General features: G+C 35.9%; 1 protein-coding gene across 1 annotated transcript in view; it reads left to right on the top strand.

The window, feature by feature from the left end:
- The window catches only part of WNK3 (WNK lysine deficient protein kinase 3), a 136,098-nt gene that overhangs the window by 34,547 nt on the left and 80,033 nt on the right, over positions 1-21,518 (top strand). The window contains exons 3-7 of the mRNA XM_061179460.1: positions 7,710-7,882; positions 8,658-8,878; positions 9,754-9,911; positions 13,355-13,443; positions 16,960-17,179. Of these exons, the coding sequence (XP_061035443.1) occupies positions 7,710-7,882; positions 8,658-8,878; positions 9,754-9,911; positions 13,355-13,443; positions 16,960-17,179 (861 nt within the window). The remainder of the gene's footprint in view (positions 1-7,709; positions 7,883-8,657; positions 8,879-9,753; positions 9,912-13,354; positions 13,444-16,959; positions 17,180-21,518) is intronic.

Here is a 21,518-nt window from a genome sequence, read left to right as displayed (position 1 = left end):
AATAATAAAGTATAATATGCCAAAAATGTTGCTTTTTTCCTTCCATCTTCAATATTAAAATTACTACACAAAAATTCACCAATTTTGATGTCTTTTTTTAAACGCACGCTGATATGACAGCTGTCACATACAATCTAACAAAATTGTTTTGAATGAAGTTAAAGACTACTAAGTGCTACTAGAGCCATCTTATGGAAAAAACTGGACAAACCTGTGGCCAACCCGATAGAAGGAATTTAGTACCTATCTTAAGACATTAGGGAAATAACAGTAAAAGAAAGCAAAATAAAGGAACAGGGAATTAATAAAGATAACTGAAATTAATCAAAAATTATTAATATAAAGATATGAAATTCTAATATTTTGGGCTCTCTGTAAAATGGTTAATAAACCTGATGAAAGAAAATACGAGGGCAAAAAATACATAAGAGAAGATATGAGAAATGCAACATAGCCAGCTCTGGAAGAGTTAAAAGAATTATAAGAGAATATGATATGCACATTTGACAACAAATTTTCCTAACATTTTCGTATGAAACATTTCAAATATAGAACAAAGTTGAAAATCTTAGAACATTCGTAATACCTGCTGTCTAGATTCTACCTTTCACATTGATAACACAGTTTAAATCTTAAGTAATGGATTACTCCTAATCAAAATATAAACCCAAAATGTACAGGAGAAAAAGAAGAAAAGTTAAATAGGCCAGTTAGTAAGACGATGTAGAAAGGGGATTTAAGCTCTTTTTTTCCCCCCTCTTAATACCAGGGCAAGGAAGCATCCCAAGAATTTGCAATGCAAAATTGTTTATAATAAAGAAAACTTGGATCAGTCCAAATGCCCCTCAATGGGTGAATGGCTAAATTGTGGTAGAACTGTCTAATGAGATACTATATAATAGTTAAATAAACTAGAACTATACATATCAAAATACATAAATATAAAAAACGTAATATTGAGCAAAATAATTTGCAAAAGGACACATACCATGTGATAACCAATTATATCTCCTACAGTAGCAAGGAATAATTGGAAATTGCAATTTTTAAAAAGTACCATTTACAGTAGCACCAAAAAATGAAATACTTAAGTATAAATAACAAAGTATGTGTAGAATCTGTATGCTGAAAACTAAAAAACACTGTTAAAAGAAATCGAAGATCTAAATAAATGGATTGGTTGGTTGGAAGACTCACTGCTGTTAAGATGTTCATTCTCTCCATATGACCTAGAAATTCAAAACAATTATATCAGAATCCCAGCAGGAATTTTTTTACACGTTGACAGGCTGATTCTAAAACTAATAAGGAAAGGCAAGGAACTAGAATAGCTGAAACAATTTTGATAAAGAAGAACAAGTTTGAAGAATTCATGTTAACTGATTTCTAGACTTACTCTAAAGGTATAGTAATAATACATGTATGGTATTGGCAAAAAGGTAGACACACAGATCAGTGGAACAGAATAGAGTTCAGAAATAGACCCAAACACATATGGTCAAGTGATTTTAAAAAGGAAAATGGTGCAATGTTAATTTGGCATAGAAAGGATGGTCTTTTCAACAAAAGGTGCAGGAACAATTGGACACACATTCAAAAAAATGAACCTTGACCTAAATCTCATACATTATACAAAGTTTAACTCAAAATAAATTATAGACCTAAAAAGTAAAACAAGAAACTAAAACTTCTAGAAGAAAACATATGAGAAAATCTTTTTGAAATTTTGGTTAGGCAGAGAGTTCTTGGATATAACAACGAAATCATGATCCAAAGAAAAAAAACAATAAATTGAACTTCATCAAAATTAAAATATTTTGCTCTATGAAAGACACGTTAAGAGAATGAAAAGACAGTCCACAGACTGGCAGAGAATATTTTCTTTTCTTCTTAAAATATTTTATTTAATTTTATTTATTTATTTTTGGCTGCGTTGGGTTTTCATTGCTGTGCGTGGGCTTTCTCTAGTTGCGGCAAGAGGGGTCTACTCTTCATTGTGGTGTGTGGGCTTCTCATTGTGGTGGCTTCTCTTGTTGCAGAGCACAGGCTCTAGGCGCACAGGCTTCAGTAGTTGTGGCTCGTGGACTCTAGAGCGCAGGCGCAGTAGTTGTGGTGCACCGGCTTAGTTGCTCCGCGGCATGTGGAATCTTCCCAGACCAGGGATCGAACGTGTGTCCCCTGCATTGGCAGGCGGATTTGTAAACACTGCGCCACCAGGGAAGTCCCCTGGCAGAGAATATTTTCAAATCACATATGTGACAAAGGACTTGTGTCCAGAATCTGTAAAGAACTCTCAAAACTTAACAAGGTAAAACAACCCAATTTTAAAATGGGCTAAAGATTTGAACAGACATCTCACCAAAGAAGATAGATATATGGCAAGTAAGTGTGTGAGAAGATGCTTTAAATAAGGAAATTATATTGTTAAGGAAAAGGAAATTAAAACCATAATCTCATACTCCAGTACAACTATTAGAATGTCTAAAACCAACCAAACCAGAAAAGCCACTTGACAGTACCAGCTGTTGGTGAGGATGAAGAATGCAGAGAAACTCTCATATATTGCTGTCTTTTTCTTATAAAGTTAAGCATACCTTATGACCAATCAATCCTATATGAGATAGTTACCCAAGAAAACCTATGTTCACACAAAGATGTGTACATGAATATATTTATAGTAGCTTTATTTGTAATTACTCAAAATTGAAATCACCCAAATGCTCCTCATCTGGGGAATGGATAAGCCGACTATGGTTCATCCATAGGTGGAATACTATTCAACAATTAAAAGCAACAAACTATTGATACTTGCAAAATAAGGATAAATCTAAAAGACATTATGCTAAGTGAAAGATGCCAGGCTCAAAGGCTTTCTTCTCATTTATAAGAGTTTCTAGAAAAGACAAAATTATAGGAATAATAAACAGATCAGTGGTTTCTAGAATTTAAGGGTGAGGTGAGAGTTTGACTATAAAGGGATGGTGCAAGGGAGTTTTTTGGGGGGAGTGATGGAACTGTTCTGTATTTTAATTGTGGCAGTGGTTACATGACTTTATGCATTTGCTGAAACTTATGAAACTGTACACCAAAAAGAGTCAATTTTACTAGATATAAAATTTAAAATAAAATCTAATATGTGGCTCAGGAGAAAGAAGCTGAGAGACTATCAGCTCTTTCTCCCAACCCCCGCCCTGCACAAAAAAAATCTTACTGAAACTCTGGACAAATGGAAAGCCATGTTCTTAGATGGTTTTTAGATGCCAGTTTTCTCCAAAATTTTATATATATGTTTCCAATTAAGATTCCAGGGGATTTTATTTTATTTTATTTTGTATTTTATTTATTTATTTATTTATTTTTAAACTTTTAATTTTATATTGGAGTATAGTTGATTAACAATATTGTGCCAGTTTCAACTGCACAACAAAGTGATTCAGTTACACATATACATGTATCTATTCTTTTTCAAATTCCTTTCCCAATTAGGCCGCCACATAATATTGAGCAGAGTTCCCTGTGCTATACAGCAGGTCCCCGTTGGCCATCCATTTTAAATATAGTACTGTGTACACATCAGTCCCAAACTCTCTAATCATCCCTCCCCCCCATCCTTCCCTCCTGGCAACCCACAAGTTCGCTAAGTCTGTGAATCTGTTTCCGCTTTGCAAGTAAGTTCATTTGTATCATTTTTTTTTAGATTCCGCATATAAGCGATATCATACAATATTTCTCCCTCTCTGTCTGACCCACTTCACTCAGCACGACAATCTCCAGGTCCATCCATGTTGCCACGGATGGCGTTACTTCATTCTTTTTATTTTTTTTTTATTTTTATTTTTTTTAACATCTTTATTGGAGTATAATTGCTTGACAATGGTGTGTTAGTTTCTGCTTTATAACAAAGTGAATCAGTTATACGTATACATATGTTCCCATATCTCTTCCCTCTTGCGTCTCCCTCCCTCTCACCCTCCCTATCCCACCCCTCTAGGTGGTCACAAAGCACCGAGCTGATCTCCCTGTGCTATGCGGCTGCTTCCCACTAGCTATCTATTTTACTTTTGGTAGTGTATATATGTCCATGCCACTCTCTCACTTTGTCACAGCTAACCCTAACTTCATTCTTTTTAATGGCCAAGTAACATTCCATTGTATGTATGTACCACATCTTCTTTATCCATTCATCTGTTGATGGACATTTAGGTTGCTTCCATGTCTTGGCTATTGTAAACAGTGCTGCTATTGTAAAGCTGCACTGAGCAGCTTATGGGATTTAGTTCCACGACCAGGGATCAAACCCGAGCCCTTGGCAATGAGTGCGCAGAGTCCTAACCAGTGGACTGCCAGGGAATTCCTGATTCTCTTTTATTTTAATTGAAAAAAATGATCTTAATTTTTTTATGGAATATAAATAGATTAGCCAAGAAAATAATGAAGAATAGGAAAGTGACTTAGTCTTACCAGTTATTAAACATACTGAAAGCTACTGCCATAGGAATAGACAGATTGGTGGAAGGAAGCAGAACCCATTGTAGCTGGAAATTTAGTATACAACAAACATGTTCTTCAAGTCAATGAGAAACGAATAGTTTAAGTGGTGCTAGCAAAACTGATTAACCATCTAGATGAAAATACTGCATGTACAGAAATGGATTCCAGATGGATTAAGAAGTTAAATATAAAAAGTAAAGTCTTAGAAGACTAAAATTCAGATATTTACATAAGAGATATTCAATAAAGTAAAAGATATTACTGAGTGACTATGGGGTGTACTAAATGGTCATTATCTGAAGAAAAGACTCTTCTGTGCCAGTCTTCTCCCCCTAGTTTTCCAGATATAACTGCAGTTATTCATTTGTATATCTGTCTAGTCCTTTTTCAATACATTTAAATATATACTAGAAAGCATAGCATTGTTTGGGATGGTTCTTCTTTTATGTACAAAGTATCATATTATAAATTTTCTTTCAGATCGTTTTTTTTCACTCAACAGTAGGTCTTAGAGATCTATCCACATTAGTACACATAGATCTAGCTCATTCGTTTAACTGTTACTTGTTTATAACCAAGTTTAGCATACTGTGACCCATTTTGATCCTGGGCAGATTACTTAACCACCTTAACCTCAGTTTCTTTATTTGCAAAATGGCTATGACAATAGTAGTGACTATCTCAAAGGGTTGTTGTAGGGACTAAATGTGTTAATATACAAAAAAAAAATTTAGGACAGTGCTTGGCATGTAATAAACTTTGTTATTGACATTTTGATTATTTCTAATTTTTCACAATTACAGACCATGCTGCAACTGACTATCCTTTTACACATTTTCTTATACACATCAAGGAATAATGTAAATAACCAGAAATGAAATTGCCAGAGCTCTGGTGTGCTGCTTAACCAGGGTTACTATGAAGTCTTAAAAAAAACCTCTTTTAACAGCAGTCTTTTCCTTTTATCAAGTTGCCATTTCTTCTACTCTCTTGAGTTTGATAAAAAAACATTCTAGGGACTTCCCTGGTGGCGCAGTGGTTAAGAATCCGCCTGCTAATGCAGGGGACATGGGTTCGATCCCTGGTCTGGGAAGATCCCACATGCCTCAGAGCAACTAAGCCCACGGGCTCTAGAGCCCGTGCTCCGCGACAAGAGAAGCCACCGCAGTGAGAAGCCTGCACACCGCAAAGAAGACCCAACACAGCCAAAAATAATTAAATAAAAAAAACCCATTCTATCAAGGTATATACTTTCTTTTTTTAATTTTAGTTCACTTTAATTGTATTTTTTAAAATTTTATTTATTTATTTATTTATGGCTGTGTTGGGTCTCCGCTTCTGTGCGAGGGCTCTCTCCAATTGCGGCAAGCGGGGGCCACTCCTCATCGCGGTGCGCGGGCCTCTCACCACCGCGGCCTCTCTTGCTGCGGAGCACAGGCTCCAGACGCGCAGGCTCAGCAATTGTGGCTCACGGGCCTAATTGCTCCGCGGCATGCGGGATCCTCCCAGACCAGGGCTCGAACCCGTGTCCCCTGCATTGGCAGGCAGACTCTCAACCACTGCGCCACCAGGGAAGCCCAAGGTATATACTTTTTATCTTAAAAAAATCTTTTGTTTGAACCCTTCTCATATTTCAAACACTACTGTGGATTTATTTATATATTTCTTTTTTCATTTTGGTGGGGTTTAGGAAGGGATGGGAATTAATTTAATATGTTGTCAACCATCTTGAAATGGAAATCATACCTAAATTTTTAACTAGCATATTTGATTATTTCTCTATCAGCATCAAAGCTTAAAATAGTTCTGTCACTCCTTTCTCTCCTGCTCCCCCTTGCAGAAGACAGAAATTGTTTTTATTCTTCCTTCTCTATTAGATTTTAATGAAATAATCTGGAATTTTAATTCCAGACTTACCTTTTTGCATTACAGTTGACCTTTGAACAACGTGGGGGTTACGGGTGCTGGCCCTGAGCAGTTGAAAATTCATGATAACTTTATAGTCGGCTTTCCATATCTGCAGTTCCGCATCCAAGGATTCAACCAACCACCTATCATGTAGCACTGTAGTATTTATTGAAAAAAAAATCCATGTGTAAGTGGGTCTGTGGAGTTCAAACTTGTGTTGTTCAAAGGTCAGCTGCATATATCTTCTATTTTAATTACTGTTTAGAAAATTTTACCAACCGTATTAGCCACAATTACTTAGGCTTCATTTTAAATAAGCATTATTGGAAGTTTTTTATTTATTATTATATTATTTTATTTATTATTTATTATTATACATTATTTATTGTATGCTACATCCTCCTTTTCTAATGACTTTATTTGGCCACATTTTAATTGAAATTCTTTGAGTACTATTTTCAGGAATGGTAGGTGGTGTGGTATACTTTCTGTGTCCCTCTTTTCATGGAAATATGTGCATTTTTCCCTTATAAACTTGATTGATAGCTTGTCTGGGTTCAGAATTTTAGGGTCACAGTCCTCCCTCAGAATTCTATAAACATTGCGCCTTTGACTTCTAGTATTTAAGGTAGCAAATTAGAGGTCCATTGCCTGGTCTTTCACTGGTTGGTAACCTTATACTTCTGTCTGGAAATATGTTGGCAATTCAGATATTTAACCAGAATAAATGTCTAGGTGTCTAACATTTTGATTATTTCTGCCCTGACATTATAGATCCTTTAGATGTGGAAATTCAGAGATTTCTTAGGGAAACTTTCTTATTGTTTTGATTTTTTACTTTTTCTCACTTTGAGATACTGTTTTTCTTTTCCAGCAAAGGAAATTTTATTTACTATTTATTATTTATTTTTCCAGTTTTATTGAGATATAATTGACATATAACAATGTAGAAGTTTAAGGTATACAGCATAATGATTTGAGATATATATATATAGTGAAATGATTATCACAAAAGTTTAGTTAACATCAAAGATATTGTTTTACAAGGCATTGATTTATTATGCAGGTAGGTTTGTAACATAGTTATGAAATGTAACAACTGCTGCATTTTGCTGTATGAGAGGAGTCAAAGTAACTACCTAACAAAGAATATCAGTGATTTTATAGGTACTGAGAAAAGAATTGACAGGTGAAAATAGATACATACATACACACATACATACAATAAAATAAAGCACTCATTTGAGTGGTGTTAGAAATGTGCAAGAGAATTTCTAGACTTTAATTTGGAACTTGATCTTCCATTTTAGGACCGGAAATTAACCAAAGCTGAGCAGCAAAGGTTCAAGGAAGAAGCAGAGATGTTAAAGGGTCTCCAACATCCCAATATAGTTCGATTCTATGATTCCTGGGAGTCTATATTAAAAGGAAAGAAATGTATTGTATTAGTGACTGAACTTATGACATCAGGAACCTTAAAGACGTAAGTTGACCCTGATAGTGCCAATGGAGTTTTATTTGGAAATAATTTTCAGGAGTCACAAAAGTTGTTTGTAAAGTAACACTACTTGATTAAAGAATTTGTAGAATCTGAATCTAGTGACTATATTTCAGGGCAGGTTAAAAAATTTGGATGTTAATGAAGTTTGTTAGAAAACACAATGTTGAGAAATTAATATTTGTGGGATATCATAGAATTTTAGAATTAGAAATCATTATAGAGATAATATAATGTCATTTTGTAGAAGATGATGAAAGGTTGGGGACGTGGCCAGATTCACATATCTAGTGAGCAGTACTATGTAATTATAGTCTATCGTTTTGTTTCTGACTACAGTATTTCATTTGATGGTATAACCACTTATTTGTGATTATTAAATGTGTGATGTACTTTTTCTGTTTCCTAGCATCTTTGCACTAAAATTTTACATAGTTAAACCCTCTGATGACTCTATTTAAGCAGTTATTAGGAAGTAGAGAGGACTTTGTTTTTAAAATTTTGATGCCATTCCACAAAAGGTCACTCTGATTAGAATGATTCTTGTTTTGAATTTAAAATGCTAAACTTAGTAGGATGTCTTCTCTAAGAATGAGGCTTTAGATTTAATAATTTTTTGTCATAACAGACAATAGAAGATAACTCAGTGATGGCAATCATAATATATACAGTACCAGCTAGCTTACATGATTTACCCTAATGTGCTCATACAGTAAGCTAGGTATGTTTGTTTACATGTGGTTTTTGTTTCTTTGTGTAGGTACTTAAAACGATTTAAAGTCATGAAACCAAAGGTCTTAAGGAGCTGGTGCAGGCAAATTTTAAAGGGGTTGCAGTTCTTGCACACTAGGACTCCTCCTATTATTCACCGGGATCTGAAGTGTGACAATATTTTCATCACGGGACCCACTGGATCTGTGAAGATTGGTGATCTAGGACTAGCCACCTTAATGCGCACATCATTTGCTAAAAGTGTCATTGGTGATTAACATTTTATAGTTTGTTGGTTGTGTAAAGACAGATTTTTTAAATTGTATATGTCTAGAACGGGGATCAGCAAACCACAGCCTATGGGCCAAATTTGGCTTCACCGCCTATTTTTGTAAATAAACTTTTGTTGGAACACAGCCACACCCACTCATTTACATATTGTCTATGGTTGCTTTTTCACTACAATGTCAGAGTTAATTAGTTGTGATAGAGCTCATGTAGACTACAAAGCCTGAAATATTTACTGTTTGGCCCTTTACAGAGAAATTTGCTGGCCCCTGGTCTAGAATGTGAATTTGCTTTGAAATATCTATTATATATTGACTGATTTTAGAGACATCCCAGTGTATTTCTTTTGTGATGTATTTAATATTATTGAAAGGTTCTGAGAACTTAAGAAAGAGGATTTACTACTTCAGAAAAATTTAAATAACTAAAAACAAGGATAGAAATAAAAACAGATTTTGGTAATCATTACCTAATTTTGAACATTGCAAACTGTACTTCATTAAGTACAATTAAGGAAATTAAGTTAAGGAAATTATATGTATATATATGTATATTATATGTATAAATAAATAAATAAATAAATAAATAAATAAATATATATATATATATATATATATATATATGCTTTTAGGGAGCAGAAATTAACTCAGGTAATCCTTATGGCAAAGGGAATGTGATCTTGGTGGATACATTTTTTTTTTTGGTCACACTGCGTGGCTTGTGGGATCTTAGTTCCATGACCAGGGACTGAACCCCGGCCCTTGACAGTGAGAGCGCAGAGTCCTAACCACTGGACCGCCAGGGAATTCTCTACATTTTTCTTTTTTTAAAAAAAATGTGGTTGTGGTATTTTGTAGGCACTCCTGAGTTTATGGCCCCAGAGATGTATGAAGAGCACTACGATGAATCTGTGGACGTCTATGCTTTTGGAATGTGTATGCTAGAAATGGCTACTTCGGAGTACCCTTATTCTGAGTGCCAGAATGCAGCTCAAATATACCGTAAAGTAACTAGTGTAGGTATAACTTTATTCTTTTTACTTCACAAATTGCCACATTTAATGGTAAAGTCAACTTAGAAGTCGACTTAGTCAAACCTAATTTTGGTGTAAAGCAACTATATTCCAATAAAAATTAATTTAAAAAAACCTAATTTGGGGGCTTCCCTGGTGGCTCAGTGGTTAAGAATCTGCCTGCCAATGCAGGGGACACGGGTTCGATCCCTGGCCCGGGAAGATCTCACATGCCACGGAGCAGCTAAGCCTGTGCGCCACAGCTACTGAGCCTGCGCTCTAGAGCCCGCGTGCCACAACTACTGAAGCCCGTGGGCCTAGAGCCTATGCTCCGCAACAAGAGAAGCCACTGCAATGAGAAGCCCGCGCACCGCAATGAAGAGTAGCCCCCGCTCACCGCAACTAGAGAAAGCCCACGCACAGCAACGAAGACCCAACACAACCAAAAATAAAAACAGAAAAAACCAAATTAAAACAAACAAAAAACCTAATTTTGGTTAAGTTCTATATAACAGTGCTAAATTTAACATAATTGTAATGAAATAAGCTTTAGATTTATGCTATATACCTATACTCAAATGGGGTCATATAAAATGCTCTGTATTAGTATCTTTGGGGAAAATGTACAGATATATCATCTATATCCATTTGTTTGTAAAGAATTTTTAGATATTTATTAGATGGATCTTATTTTCCAAAGCTACATAATAAAGATTGGCTAAATGGTTTTGAAGATTTCTTCTAGTTCTAAAAGCCTGATTATGAAGTGGCATTCAATGGATACAGTATTTGGTTCCCTGCTATGAGTAATTTTTTGCATTAGAAATTACAAGGAATGCAAAGATGAGTAAGAAGTGTTTGCTACCTACAAAGAGCTTACATTTTTAGTAGGGCAATAATATAAACTCACAAATAACTATAAAAATAAGAGGATAGGAGTATAGTAAGGGAGGTAGAAGCAAAGTGTTAAGATTGTTGAAAATAGGTCCTTTCATATCCAGTTGGGTGGCTCAAGGTAGGCCACAAAAGAGATTGTTAGAGTGTTTCAGGTAACATACTAATAGGTACCATTTTTAAATACATAATATACGCCACATGTTTTTATCTTTATATTCCTACAAGATGGCACTGTCTTCAGTTTAGAAATGATGAGACTGAGAATCAGAGGTTGTGACCTGCCCAAGTTCACACAGCTACTAGTAATGGTGGATTTTGACCTCAAGTCTGACTCTAGAGGTTTGTTTAGGGAGACAATAAGAAATCCAGAATTCTATATGACAAATGACCTAGTTTCTCCAACAAATCAATTTCCTGAAAGAAAAAAGGGGAAGGGACTGTTACAGAATACAAGAGACTTAAAGTAGTGATGAGCTGGTAAATGTTTAACAACTGATTCTCTGAAAAAGAAAAAGCACTGATTTCTAGCATTTGCTAATTTCCTTGGTGTAAGTGCTCCCACCATGACTGATTTCAAGTCACCAATGTGACCTTACTTGAATGCAGGGTTAAGAAAGGGTGCAGAGTGGCACTCATATAGTATTTCCACCATACGGATACAAAAGATGTAAACAACTGCAAGAGCATAAATAATAGTAAAATGTAGTAAAACAATCAAGGAGTCGTGTTTTCAGTATTTATTACCTTAGCTCTTAATATAATTTATTTAATCGTAAGTTTATATAATTTAAATTTTATAAATGGATGTATTTAACAATCAGCTTGCACAATTCCTGAAAATGTAATAGTTGGCTCTTGTGAGCTGGTATGAGCCAGTTCCATTGCACCATACATGTAATGTATGGACCTTGTTTGGCTCCTGATTTGAACAGACCAACTTGTAAGAACACCTCATTTAGACAATTTGGAAAATTTGAGTATGGATTGGGTTTTAGATGATATTAAGCAATTATTGATAATTATTTTAGGTGGGATGATGACATGATATCTGTTAGAGATAGAAACTGGAGACTTTATGGGTGAAATGACATGATGCCTAGTATTTGCTTTAAAATATTCCAGGATAAAAGTGGTATGGGAGTAGATAGCTGAAACCAGGTTAAGGAATGATGCTTGTTGTTGAAACTGGTGATGATTACATGGGACTTCTACTTTTGAGTATGTTTGAAAATTTCTATAATAAACAGCTGAGAAGAAGAAATGGGGCTAGAATGCCCTTTTAGTTTGGGCCCATATATTGTACGACCACAAATAGAAGAGTTTGTACTTGATTTTGTAAGTTGCAGCTCCCCAATTATTTTCACCTAGGAGCAGAGAAAGGCAGTAATTATCCAGGGCTGGGGAATGGGTAAGAGATCAGTGGAAAGGTCAAAGAGGGCTTTTTCTATAAGTAGAATAAAAAATTCCATTTTTTGTATGGTGATTTTATTCTTTTATATTCAGGTCACAGAAATGCCATATCACAATTCAGATTTCCATCTCTACTAAAGCTTCTTGAATTTGAGGCCCAAATTAACTCCTAACCTCACCAGATTTATCTAGGATATGGTACTTGGCTTTCTGATTCTGTATTCTGTGAGGTAGTGTGAAGACCCAGAACTAGATCTTAGATTGCCTCATTCCATGATAATTTTTCTATTATACCTTTCTGCTTATAGCTTAATTTTGAATTTTCTATTAAATGATGGCAATGTTCTTGTATTATTTTTTAAATCTAAAACCCATAAATTAAGGGTAACAGAATGTAAAATAAGTAGATTTAGGCAGCTAACAGTTATTATAAGAACGTTTTGAATTATCTGGACCTCATTAATTTGATATTGAATTCCTAGAACCTGATAATTAGCTTGAGGTTCTCTCAATATTTTGGTATTGTTTAAGGATAAACATAATATAGATTTCTCAAAAGTTTATATATCACAATTTATATATTTTATATATATATTTACTGATTGCTCATTGTGTCTAGCCATTCTAGAAGACTTTGAAATATTGATTTGAAATGTTTGCGATAGAGGAGCCCTTATTTAGAATTTCTAAAAGTGTTTTTTAATAACTGATTTTTCTGATTTCAAAAAAATACTTGTTTATTATATTTTACTAATTGGGGTTATACTGTATGTACATTTTGGGATCCTATTTTTTTCCTACTTAATGTGGCAACATGAGAATTCTCCACGTTATTAATTACTATGAGAACACGTTTAGTTTCCGTGTATTAGCATATGCATATATATGTATATCACATAATTTATGTAATATTACCTCTGTTATTAGAGATTTAGATCATTTACAATTTTTCACTGTTATTTGTAGAGCTATGACAAAATCTTTGTCAAAAAGTTGTTAAACTTATACAGTATGTATATATTTATCTCATTTAAAATTTGAATATGGTTTAGTGGTAAAAAATCATTATTTTAGTAATGATGTTGGCTTGGGATTTCAGTTGCTTAATTTGTGACTAGAAACCGTTTTTCTTCCTCCAGGGTATAAAACCAGCCAGTTTCAATAAAGTCACTGATCCTGAAGTGAAAGAAATCATCGAGGGATGTATTCGTCAAAATAAATCTGAAAGGTGGGTGCACATGTAGTGAAATGACATAACTGATGGATGAATTTTTCTCTTATCTTGCGCTGGATCTTTTTCTGACCTTTGAATCATGCTGGGTATGACTTTTGAGTGGAATCCAAACCATACTGACTAGAGTGAAGTGTATCAGTGCCATTTTTTTTTTTTTTTTTTTTTAAAGACAATCAGATGTTTTTATTTATTTATTTATTTATGGCTGTGTTGGGTCTTCGCTTCCGTGCGAGGGCTTTCCCTAGCTGTGGCAAGCGGGGGCCACTCTTCATCGCGATGCGCGGGCCTCTCACTATCGCGGCCTCTCCCGCTGCGGAGCACAGGCTCCAGATGCGTAGGCTCAGTAATTGTGGCTCACGGGCCCAGCCGCTCCGCGGCATGTGGGATCCTCCCAGACCAGGGCTCGAACCCGTGTGCCCTGCACTGGCAGGCAGATTCTCAACCACTGCGCCACCAGGAAAGCCCTATCAGTGCCATTTTAAATCTTGTTTGCCATTTTAAACTGATATCATGTGCTGAATTTTCCTTGAACCGAAATTTGGGTTGTGTTTGTCTGTGTGTGTTGTGACAACATCACCTTCAGCCATCCGTTTAACAGTCACTGGGCCCCCCTCCCAGGTTAACTTGCTTCTAACAGTTGGTAGATAGTAGAGAGTTTCCTGCATTGTCACCTTCACATAAGTACTTAAATGGTTTTTTATGATAGTTTAAGAAAAAATTTAACCATCAATTCACCAGATGTTTTTTATTTGTCCATAATGTCCTGTGTCATGATAATGGTAAAGCTGATAGGGCTATTTTTGTTCCAGAAATAGTATTCTAGATTTATTTGTATCACAATTTGTATTTTTCTTATGGACAATTCCTTTTAGTTTTAGCTTTTCCCTTTAATTTGAGCTTTGGACAGTTGCTGACTCAAATTGCTTGGTTAGTATTTTGATTTTTACCTCCTTATTGATTATGATTAATAAGGTGATAGATCCTTTATAGAAATTATTTCCACCAGCATTTCACTGACTGTCTCCCATTTTTATTAGTTATCTATCTAAGTTTAGTGTTGCATATCTGAAAATATAAAAAGTCACTAAGATAAAACCTGTTTAATTATAGCTTTATTACACAACATTCTTGGTGTTTGTGCCAACAGGCTATATCTATATACCTCTATATTTTAATTATGGTAAAATATGAATAACCTAAGAGTCACCATTTTAATCATTTTAAAATGTACAATTCAGTGGCATTATGCACATTCACATTGTTGTACAACCATCACCACTATTTCCAGAACTTTCTCATCATCCCAAACAGAAACTCTGTGCCCATTAAACAGTAACTCCCCACTCCCTTTCCCCTCAACCCCTGCCAACCTCTATTCTACTTTGTCTCTACTTCTATGTAGGTACCTCATATAAGTAGAATCATAAAATATTTGTCCTTTTGCGTCTAGCTTATTTCACATAGCATAGTGTTTAAAGGTTGATCCATGTTATAGCATGTATCAGAATTTCCTTTGTTTTTACGGTTGAATACTATTCCTTTGTGTGCGCGCGTGTGTGTGTGTGTGTGTGTATACACACATACACACCACATTTTGTTTATCTATTCATCTGTTAATGGACACTTGGGTTATTTCTGCCTCTTGGCTATTGTGAATAATGCGGCATGAACATTGGTGAACAAGTATCTTCTTGAATCTCTGCTTTTAATTCTTTTTGGTATATGCCTAGGAGTAGAATTACTGAATCATACGGTAATAATATATTTAATTTTTTGAAGAACCACTATATTTTTTCCATAGTGGCTGCATCATTTTGCATTCCTTCCAGCAATGTATGATGGTTCCAATTTCTCAGCGTCCTCACCAACACTTATTTTCCATTTTTGTTAATAGGCATCCTAATGGGTATAAAGTGGTATCTTATTGTGGTTTTGATTTGCATTTCCCTAAGGACTAATAATGTTGAGTATCTTTCCGTGTGCTTATTGGCCATTTGTATATCTTCTTTGGAGAAATGTCTATTCAAGTCCTTTGCCTTTTTAAAAAATTGAGTTGTTTATTTTGTTGTTGTTTTTGAGTTGTAGTAATTTAGACATGCTTTTTTTTAAGCTATGCTAAAACTACTGTGTTGAAGTAGCCATTTTAGTTTGGTTTCTGATTGTTGTTTGTACAGCATTTTAATTATGATCTATTACCAAAGAACACTGGAATATTCAAAAGGATTTATGGCACATTAGTGTTTTGGAAAGAGCACAGGCTTCCACAGCAGAATAAGATTCAAATCTGGACTCACACTTAGCCAGTGTGATCTTGAGAAACTTACTTTAGCTGTTCCTAAAAATAGGTATTATTTTGATAGTTAAAAAGATAATGAATGCATATAAAATACCTAACGGAGTAATAAGTATCTAATGAATGATATTGTCTGCTGCTATTGCAGTGGTTATTCCTTAGTAAAAATATCTAGGCAAAACTTTCATTGAGAAGCGGAGTGCTTAACTTGGTTGTGCCTTCTTAAACACATCTCACCTTAGCCTTAAGACTAATTAGTCTGAGCAAGCTTGTTCTTTTTTATAAAACTGTCTTAGTTAAGTGTTTGTCTCTTGATCACTAAAAATGTAGAAGGTTGAAAATCCTCAACTTACAGGATACCGTGCTGTCAATATGCTTTATCTGTTTTAAATAGTGCAGGAGGGGCTTTCTACATACAAACTATGGAATACATCAGTTGTAGCTCTCACTGGCCTGTAATATAGATAGATATATTTATCTACTTTAGAAGTTGGTCAAAGAAAAGGAAATTAACTCTCCCAGCTTATAAAAGAATCTTTTGAACCTCTGTGCTTTTTTCTCTTCAGAGATGGTTAATCCCTAATATTAGGCTAGAGTTGTATCCATTATATGTATACTTTGGCCTAGGATACTGGACTTAAATACTTTAAGAAAACCGTGTGACTTTGCTGAACTGAATTAGCTTCACCCATGGCGTTCTCTAAAGAGTGAAGTACACTGACTAGATTATTGTTAATAGAGTTAATGACTTCTATTTATAACATTTGTAAAAGTGTTTGAATTCCTAATTTACTTTAGAGTTTATATACCTCGAAGAGTTTTTAGTTTCCTTTGCCAACAATCTGTTGTGTGAGTTTTAGTAACTTAAGCCAGTGGCTTAGGGAGGATACTCAGTCCATCTAACATTTACTGCAGCACTTCTCTAATTATCTCTAGGCATACCTTTAGGTATGTTAAACTTCAGTATCTAGATATGTTACTGTTAATAATCCTTAATTAAGATCACTACAAATGCATGTTAGTTGGGATTTCTTTGCATCCTTGGTAATAATAAATTGGATATAAGATTTGGTTTTTATAAAAAGGCAGATTAACGGTTTAATTAATAGAAAAATTTAAATCAGGTTGTTACTTTGACACAATTTTTACGAATTAAGTGCTCTATATCTTGTTTATGATTGGAAGAATTGATAACAGATTTGTATTTTGTTTATTAGGTTGTCTGTCAGGGACCTACTAAACCACGCATTTTTTGCTGAGGATACAGGACTAAGGGTGGAGTTAGCGGAGGAAGATGATTGCTCAAATTCATCTCTGGCTTTAAGGCTCTGGGTTGAAGACCCTAAAAAATTGAAAGGCAAGCATAAAGACAATGAAGCTATTGAATTCAGTTTCAATTTAGAAACAGATACACCTGAAGAAGTAGCGTATGAAATGGTAAGTGAATCCTACCACTGGCTTCCCCTCCCCTTATAGTATCAGGGTTGATTCCTTTCTCCTTCTGATTGCTTTCTTTCCTCTTATTTTCTTTATTTAAATTATAATTTTATTGTGAAATATATCTCTACAACAGAGTGTATTAAATTTGTATGTACAGTATAAAGAATAGTAAAACTCTACTTTTGTTAAGAAATAGAACACTACTGGAACTTTAGAAGCTACCTGTGTGCCCCACCCCCCACTTGCGTTCCTCTCCCTCATCACCACAGGTAATATCTACCCTGACTTTTGTGTTACTCATTCCTTTGCTTTTCATTATAGTTTACCTAAATAATATATATTATTTTGTTTTGAAAACCAGAGTGGCAAACACACATCTAGCTGGTTACTGAAGTTACTGTTAGGTGAAGATGCCCAGGAGGGGATAAGCTGAACAGTCTCTCGGTCATAGTCTGGCTCCAGCTTCCCTAAGAGTTTATGAGAGCCGAGTCTAGGGAGGTCATCGGGGTGAGGTTACGTGTGAGTCCAGGGAAACACACATGGCTCACCACAGTCAGGGCACCAGAGGGCTGTTGTGCAGACCAGAAAAATTAGTTGTCTGGTAACAATATGGTTTGACGGGGAGTGGGCCCCTCTGACTTCTCTACTTCTCATCTCCCCATGACCCACTGCCCCCGCAAGAGTAGAAGACAGCAGATAACTTCTGTTGGGTGGAATGTATGTCCATGCCCGATCCAGGCTGTGCAGTACTTGGAGGGAGGGTGTGCAGGAGCTTCAGCAGCATGTGGTTAAATTAGCAAAGTCCAGATACTTTGAGCCAGGCTCACCTGGGCAGTCTGTCCTCAGGTTTAAAAGGAGTATGGGGGCTTCCCTGGTGGCGCAGTGGTTAAGAATCCACCTGCCAATGCAGGGGACACGGGTTTGAGCCCTGGTCCGGGAAGATTCCACTTGCCGCGGGGCAGCTAAGCCCGTGTGCCACCACTACTGAGCCTGCGCTCTAGACCCCGCGAGCCACAACTACTGAAGCCCATGTGCCTAGAACCTATGCTCCGCAACAAGAGAAGCCACTGCAATGAGAAGCCCGTGCACTGCAACAAAGATCCAACGCAGCCAAAAACAAATAAATTAAATAAATAAATTAAAATAAATAAATAAAAGGAGTATGGGACATTGACAGTGGGTATCTTGGAGATGATAGCCTTTAACATGCCTATCTTTCTAGTCACATGGTTCTAATCTAGAATGATTGTCTTGGACATCTGCTACATAACTATCATACTGAACTTTCTTTTTACTATCATTCTAGACTTCTCTGCCTCTCTCCTGTATTGGAATTCATGTGTCCTAAATCCCATGTCTTTCTCTTTCTTTGCTTACCTTTTGTTTTAGTGGCCCACTTCCTCTGCCACCTCCTTAAGAAAGGGTATATGGGAGGTAAATTCTTTGAGACTTGCATGTATTAAAAACATCTTTATTCTGTCTTCATATTTAATCGATTATTTGGCTGGCTAAGTCATTTTAGGTTGGCAATTAAAAAAATTTAAAGTCATTGCTCCATGATTTTCTAGCTTTCAGCATTGATATTGAGAAATACAAAGATGTTCTGTTTTCTGGATCTTTTGCATGTGATCCATTTTTTCCTCTCTGGAAGCTTGTAATATCTTCTCTTTCTTCTCAGGATTATAAAATTTCACAGTGTGTCTTGGTTGGGGTCTGTTTTCATCCACTGTGTTGGATACTCAGTGGACTCATATCCTTTAGCTTCTGGGAAATTTCTTAAAAGTATTTTATTGTTGAGTTCTTTCCCTTTGTTTTCTCTTTCTAGAACTGCTATTATTTGGATGTTTGGCCTCTTGGACTGTTTCTCCAATGTTCTTTTCTATTTTCTATCTTTTTGTCTTTTTATTCTCCTTTCTGGAAGATATTGTCAACTTTATTTTCTAACTCTTCCATTGAGTTTTTCGTTTCTACTATCTTGTTTTTAATTTCAAGAGTTCCTTTTCATTTTGTTTTTTTTTTGGTCTGTTCCTTTTTTAGAGTAAACGTCTTGTTCTTTGCTTTGTGGATGTGATATTATGGCACCTCTCTGTAATTTTAGAGAAGAGAGTGTTTTTGACACTTTTTTTCTCCCTGCATAGTATCTTTTCTCCAAGTTGCTGGGGTTTTTTAATTGGTTTTGTGCTCCATCTTCTTGTTAGAGGCTTTTCTCATATTTCTGGTTATTCTTGGCTGACTGCTCATGATCAATAGTAGGAGACTATTAGTTTTCTATTGCTGTATAGCAAGTTACCACAGATTTAGTGGGCTTAAAACAACACCCTTTTATTATTTCAGTTCCGTGGGTCAGAAGTCGTGGTAGGCTTTACTGGATTCTCTGCTTAGAGTCTCACAGGCTGAAATCAAGGTTTGGTGGCCTGGACTCTTAGCTGGAGGCTCTGGGAGAGAATCTGCTTTTGGGCTCAACCAGGTTGTTGACAGAGTTCAGTTCCATGCAGTTGTAAGACTAAGGTCTTCATTTCCTTCCTGGCTGTTAGCCGGGGGTCACTCTCAGCTCCTAGGGACTGTTCTTCAGTCCTTTCACATGCTCCCACTCCATCTTCAAATTCAGGAATGGCAAGTTTAATCCTTCACTAGCTGGTAAAAGGCTCACCCAGATCTTTCTGTCTTAAGGTCAATTGTGTATAGCTCAATAATGGGAGTGATATCTCATCATATTCACAGGTTTGAGGATTAGGATGGGACATCTTTGAGGGGCCATGATTTTGCCTATGACGGGTACTAACAAGCTGATTGGATGGTATGATTGCTTATGTCAGACTTGTTAACCTCTATTCTCAAGTATCTGGGTGGGCCAATAATTGGGGAATCTTTGACATAAATATTTGTGGGTCTTTCTTCTTGGATTAGCCAGATTCTCCAGAGAAGCATCTTTCAATATCCTGCCTGGAGGGTAAGGATCTGGTTACTGGTATTTTGGTAGCCAAGTGGGGAAGAGGGCTGGGGGTTTCTGCGTATGGCGTTCAGCATGCATATGGTCATTTAATCTTCTTGTTTTTGTTATGGTAGCCATACCCTCAACTGTGCCTGGTGTTCCCTAGTCCAGATATGATCCTCTTTTACCCTCTCCAGAGAACAAAATTACAGACTTCTTGGGTAGGGAAGAAGCAATCACCCAAAGGTGTGGACTGGAGGGTGGAGCACAGGGACCTAATACCTAACTACTTCTCAAAACCCTTTCACTTAGTCTTCCTTATTTTAGTCATCACTTTTGACTTTACCCAGTTCTGTAAGTACCTGGTACTGCCAGTTCCTGTGTGTTATGAGTATTATTCAGTATAAATGGGAATGATTTTCAGCTTTCCCTGGTTCATCTTTTTCAGGTCCACTAGGTCAGTTATTATCTATTTGTTTTCCACATCCCCAAATGTCCAAAACATTGTCTGTTGTTGCTGTTGCCTTTATTCTTTCTATCCTTGTGAGCTTATGACTTAAAAATCCATTTACTCTGGGAGTGTTTTTTTTTTTTTTGAGCTTTTAAAATGCCTCAATATTTTATTTTTTATTTTTTATTTTTTATTTTTTTTAATTTATTTATTTTTTAAGGATAAAATGTATGTTTATGTAATGCGTCTGGTACATAGTAGATGCTCAATTAATGCCTCCACCCTTTCTTTCCTAACATTTTTTTTTTTTTACAATGGTGTGTTAGCTTCTGCTTTATAACAAAGTGAATCAGTTATACATATACATATGTTCCCATATCTCTTCGCTCTTGCATCTCCCTCCCTCCCACACTCCCTATCCCACCCCTCTAGGTGGTCACAAAGAACCGAGCTGATCTCCCGTGCTATGCGGCTGCTTCCCACTAGCTATCTATTTTACATTTGGTAGTGTATATATGTCCATGACACTCTCTCACCCTGTCACATCTCACCCCTCCCCCTCCCCATATCCTCAAGTCCATTCTCTAGTAGGTCTGTGTCTTTATTCCCATCTTGCCACTAGGTTCTTCATGACCTTTTTTTTTTTTCCTTAGATTCCATATATATGTGTTAGCATACTGTATTTCTTTTTCTCCTTCTGACTTACTTCACTCTGTATGACAGACTCTAACTCCATCCACCTCATTACAAATACCTCCATTTCATTTCTTTTTATGGCTGAGTAATATTCCATTGTATATATGTGCCACATCTTCTTTATCCATTCATCCGATGATGGACACCTAGGTTGCTTCCATGTCCTGGCTATTGTAAACAGAGCTGCAATGAATATTTTGGTACATGACTCTTTCTGAATTATGGTTTTCTCAGGGTATATGCCCAGTAGTGGGATT

The sequence above is a fragment of the Eubalaena glacialis genome, chromosome X (assembly GCF_028564815.1).
Source record: "Eubalaena glacialis isolate mEubGla1 chromosome X, mEubGla1.1.hap2.+ XY, whole genome shotgun sequence".
NCBI classification, from domain to species: Eukaryota; Metazoa; Chordata; class Mammalia; order Artiodactyla; family Balaenidae; genus Eubalaena; species Eubalaena glacialis.
Note: the sequence above shows the minus strand (reverse complement) of the source record. Positions and strands in the feature narration are given on the sequence as shown.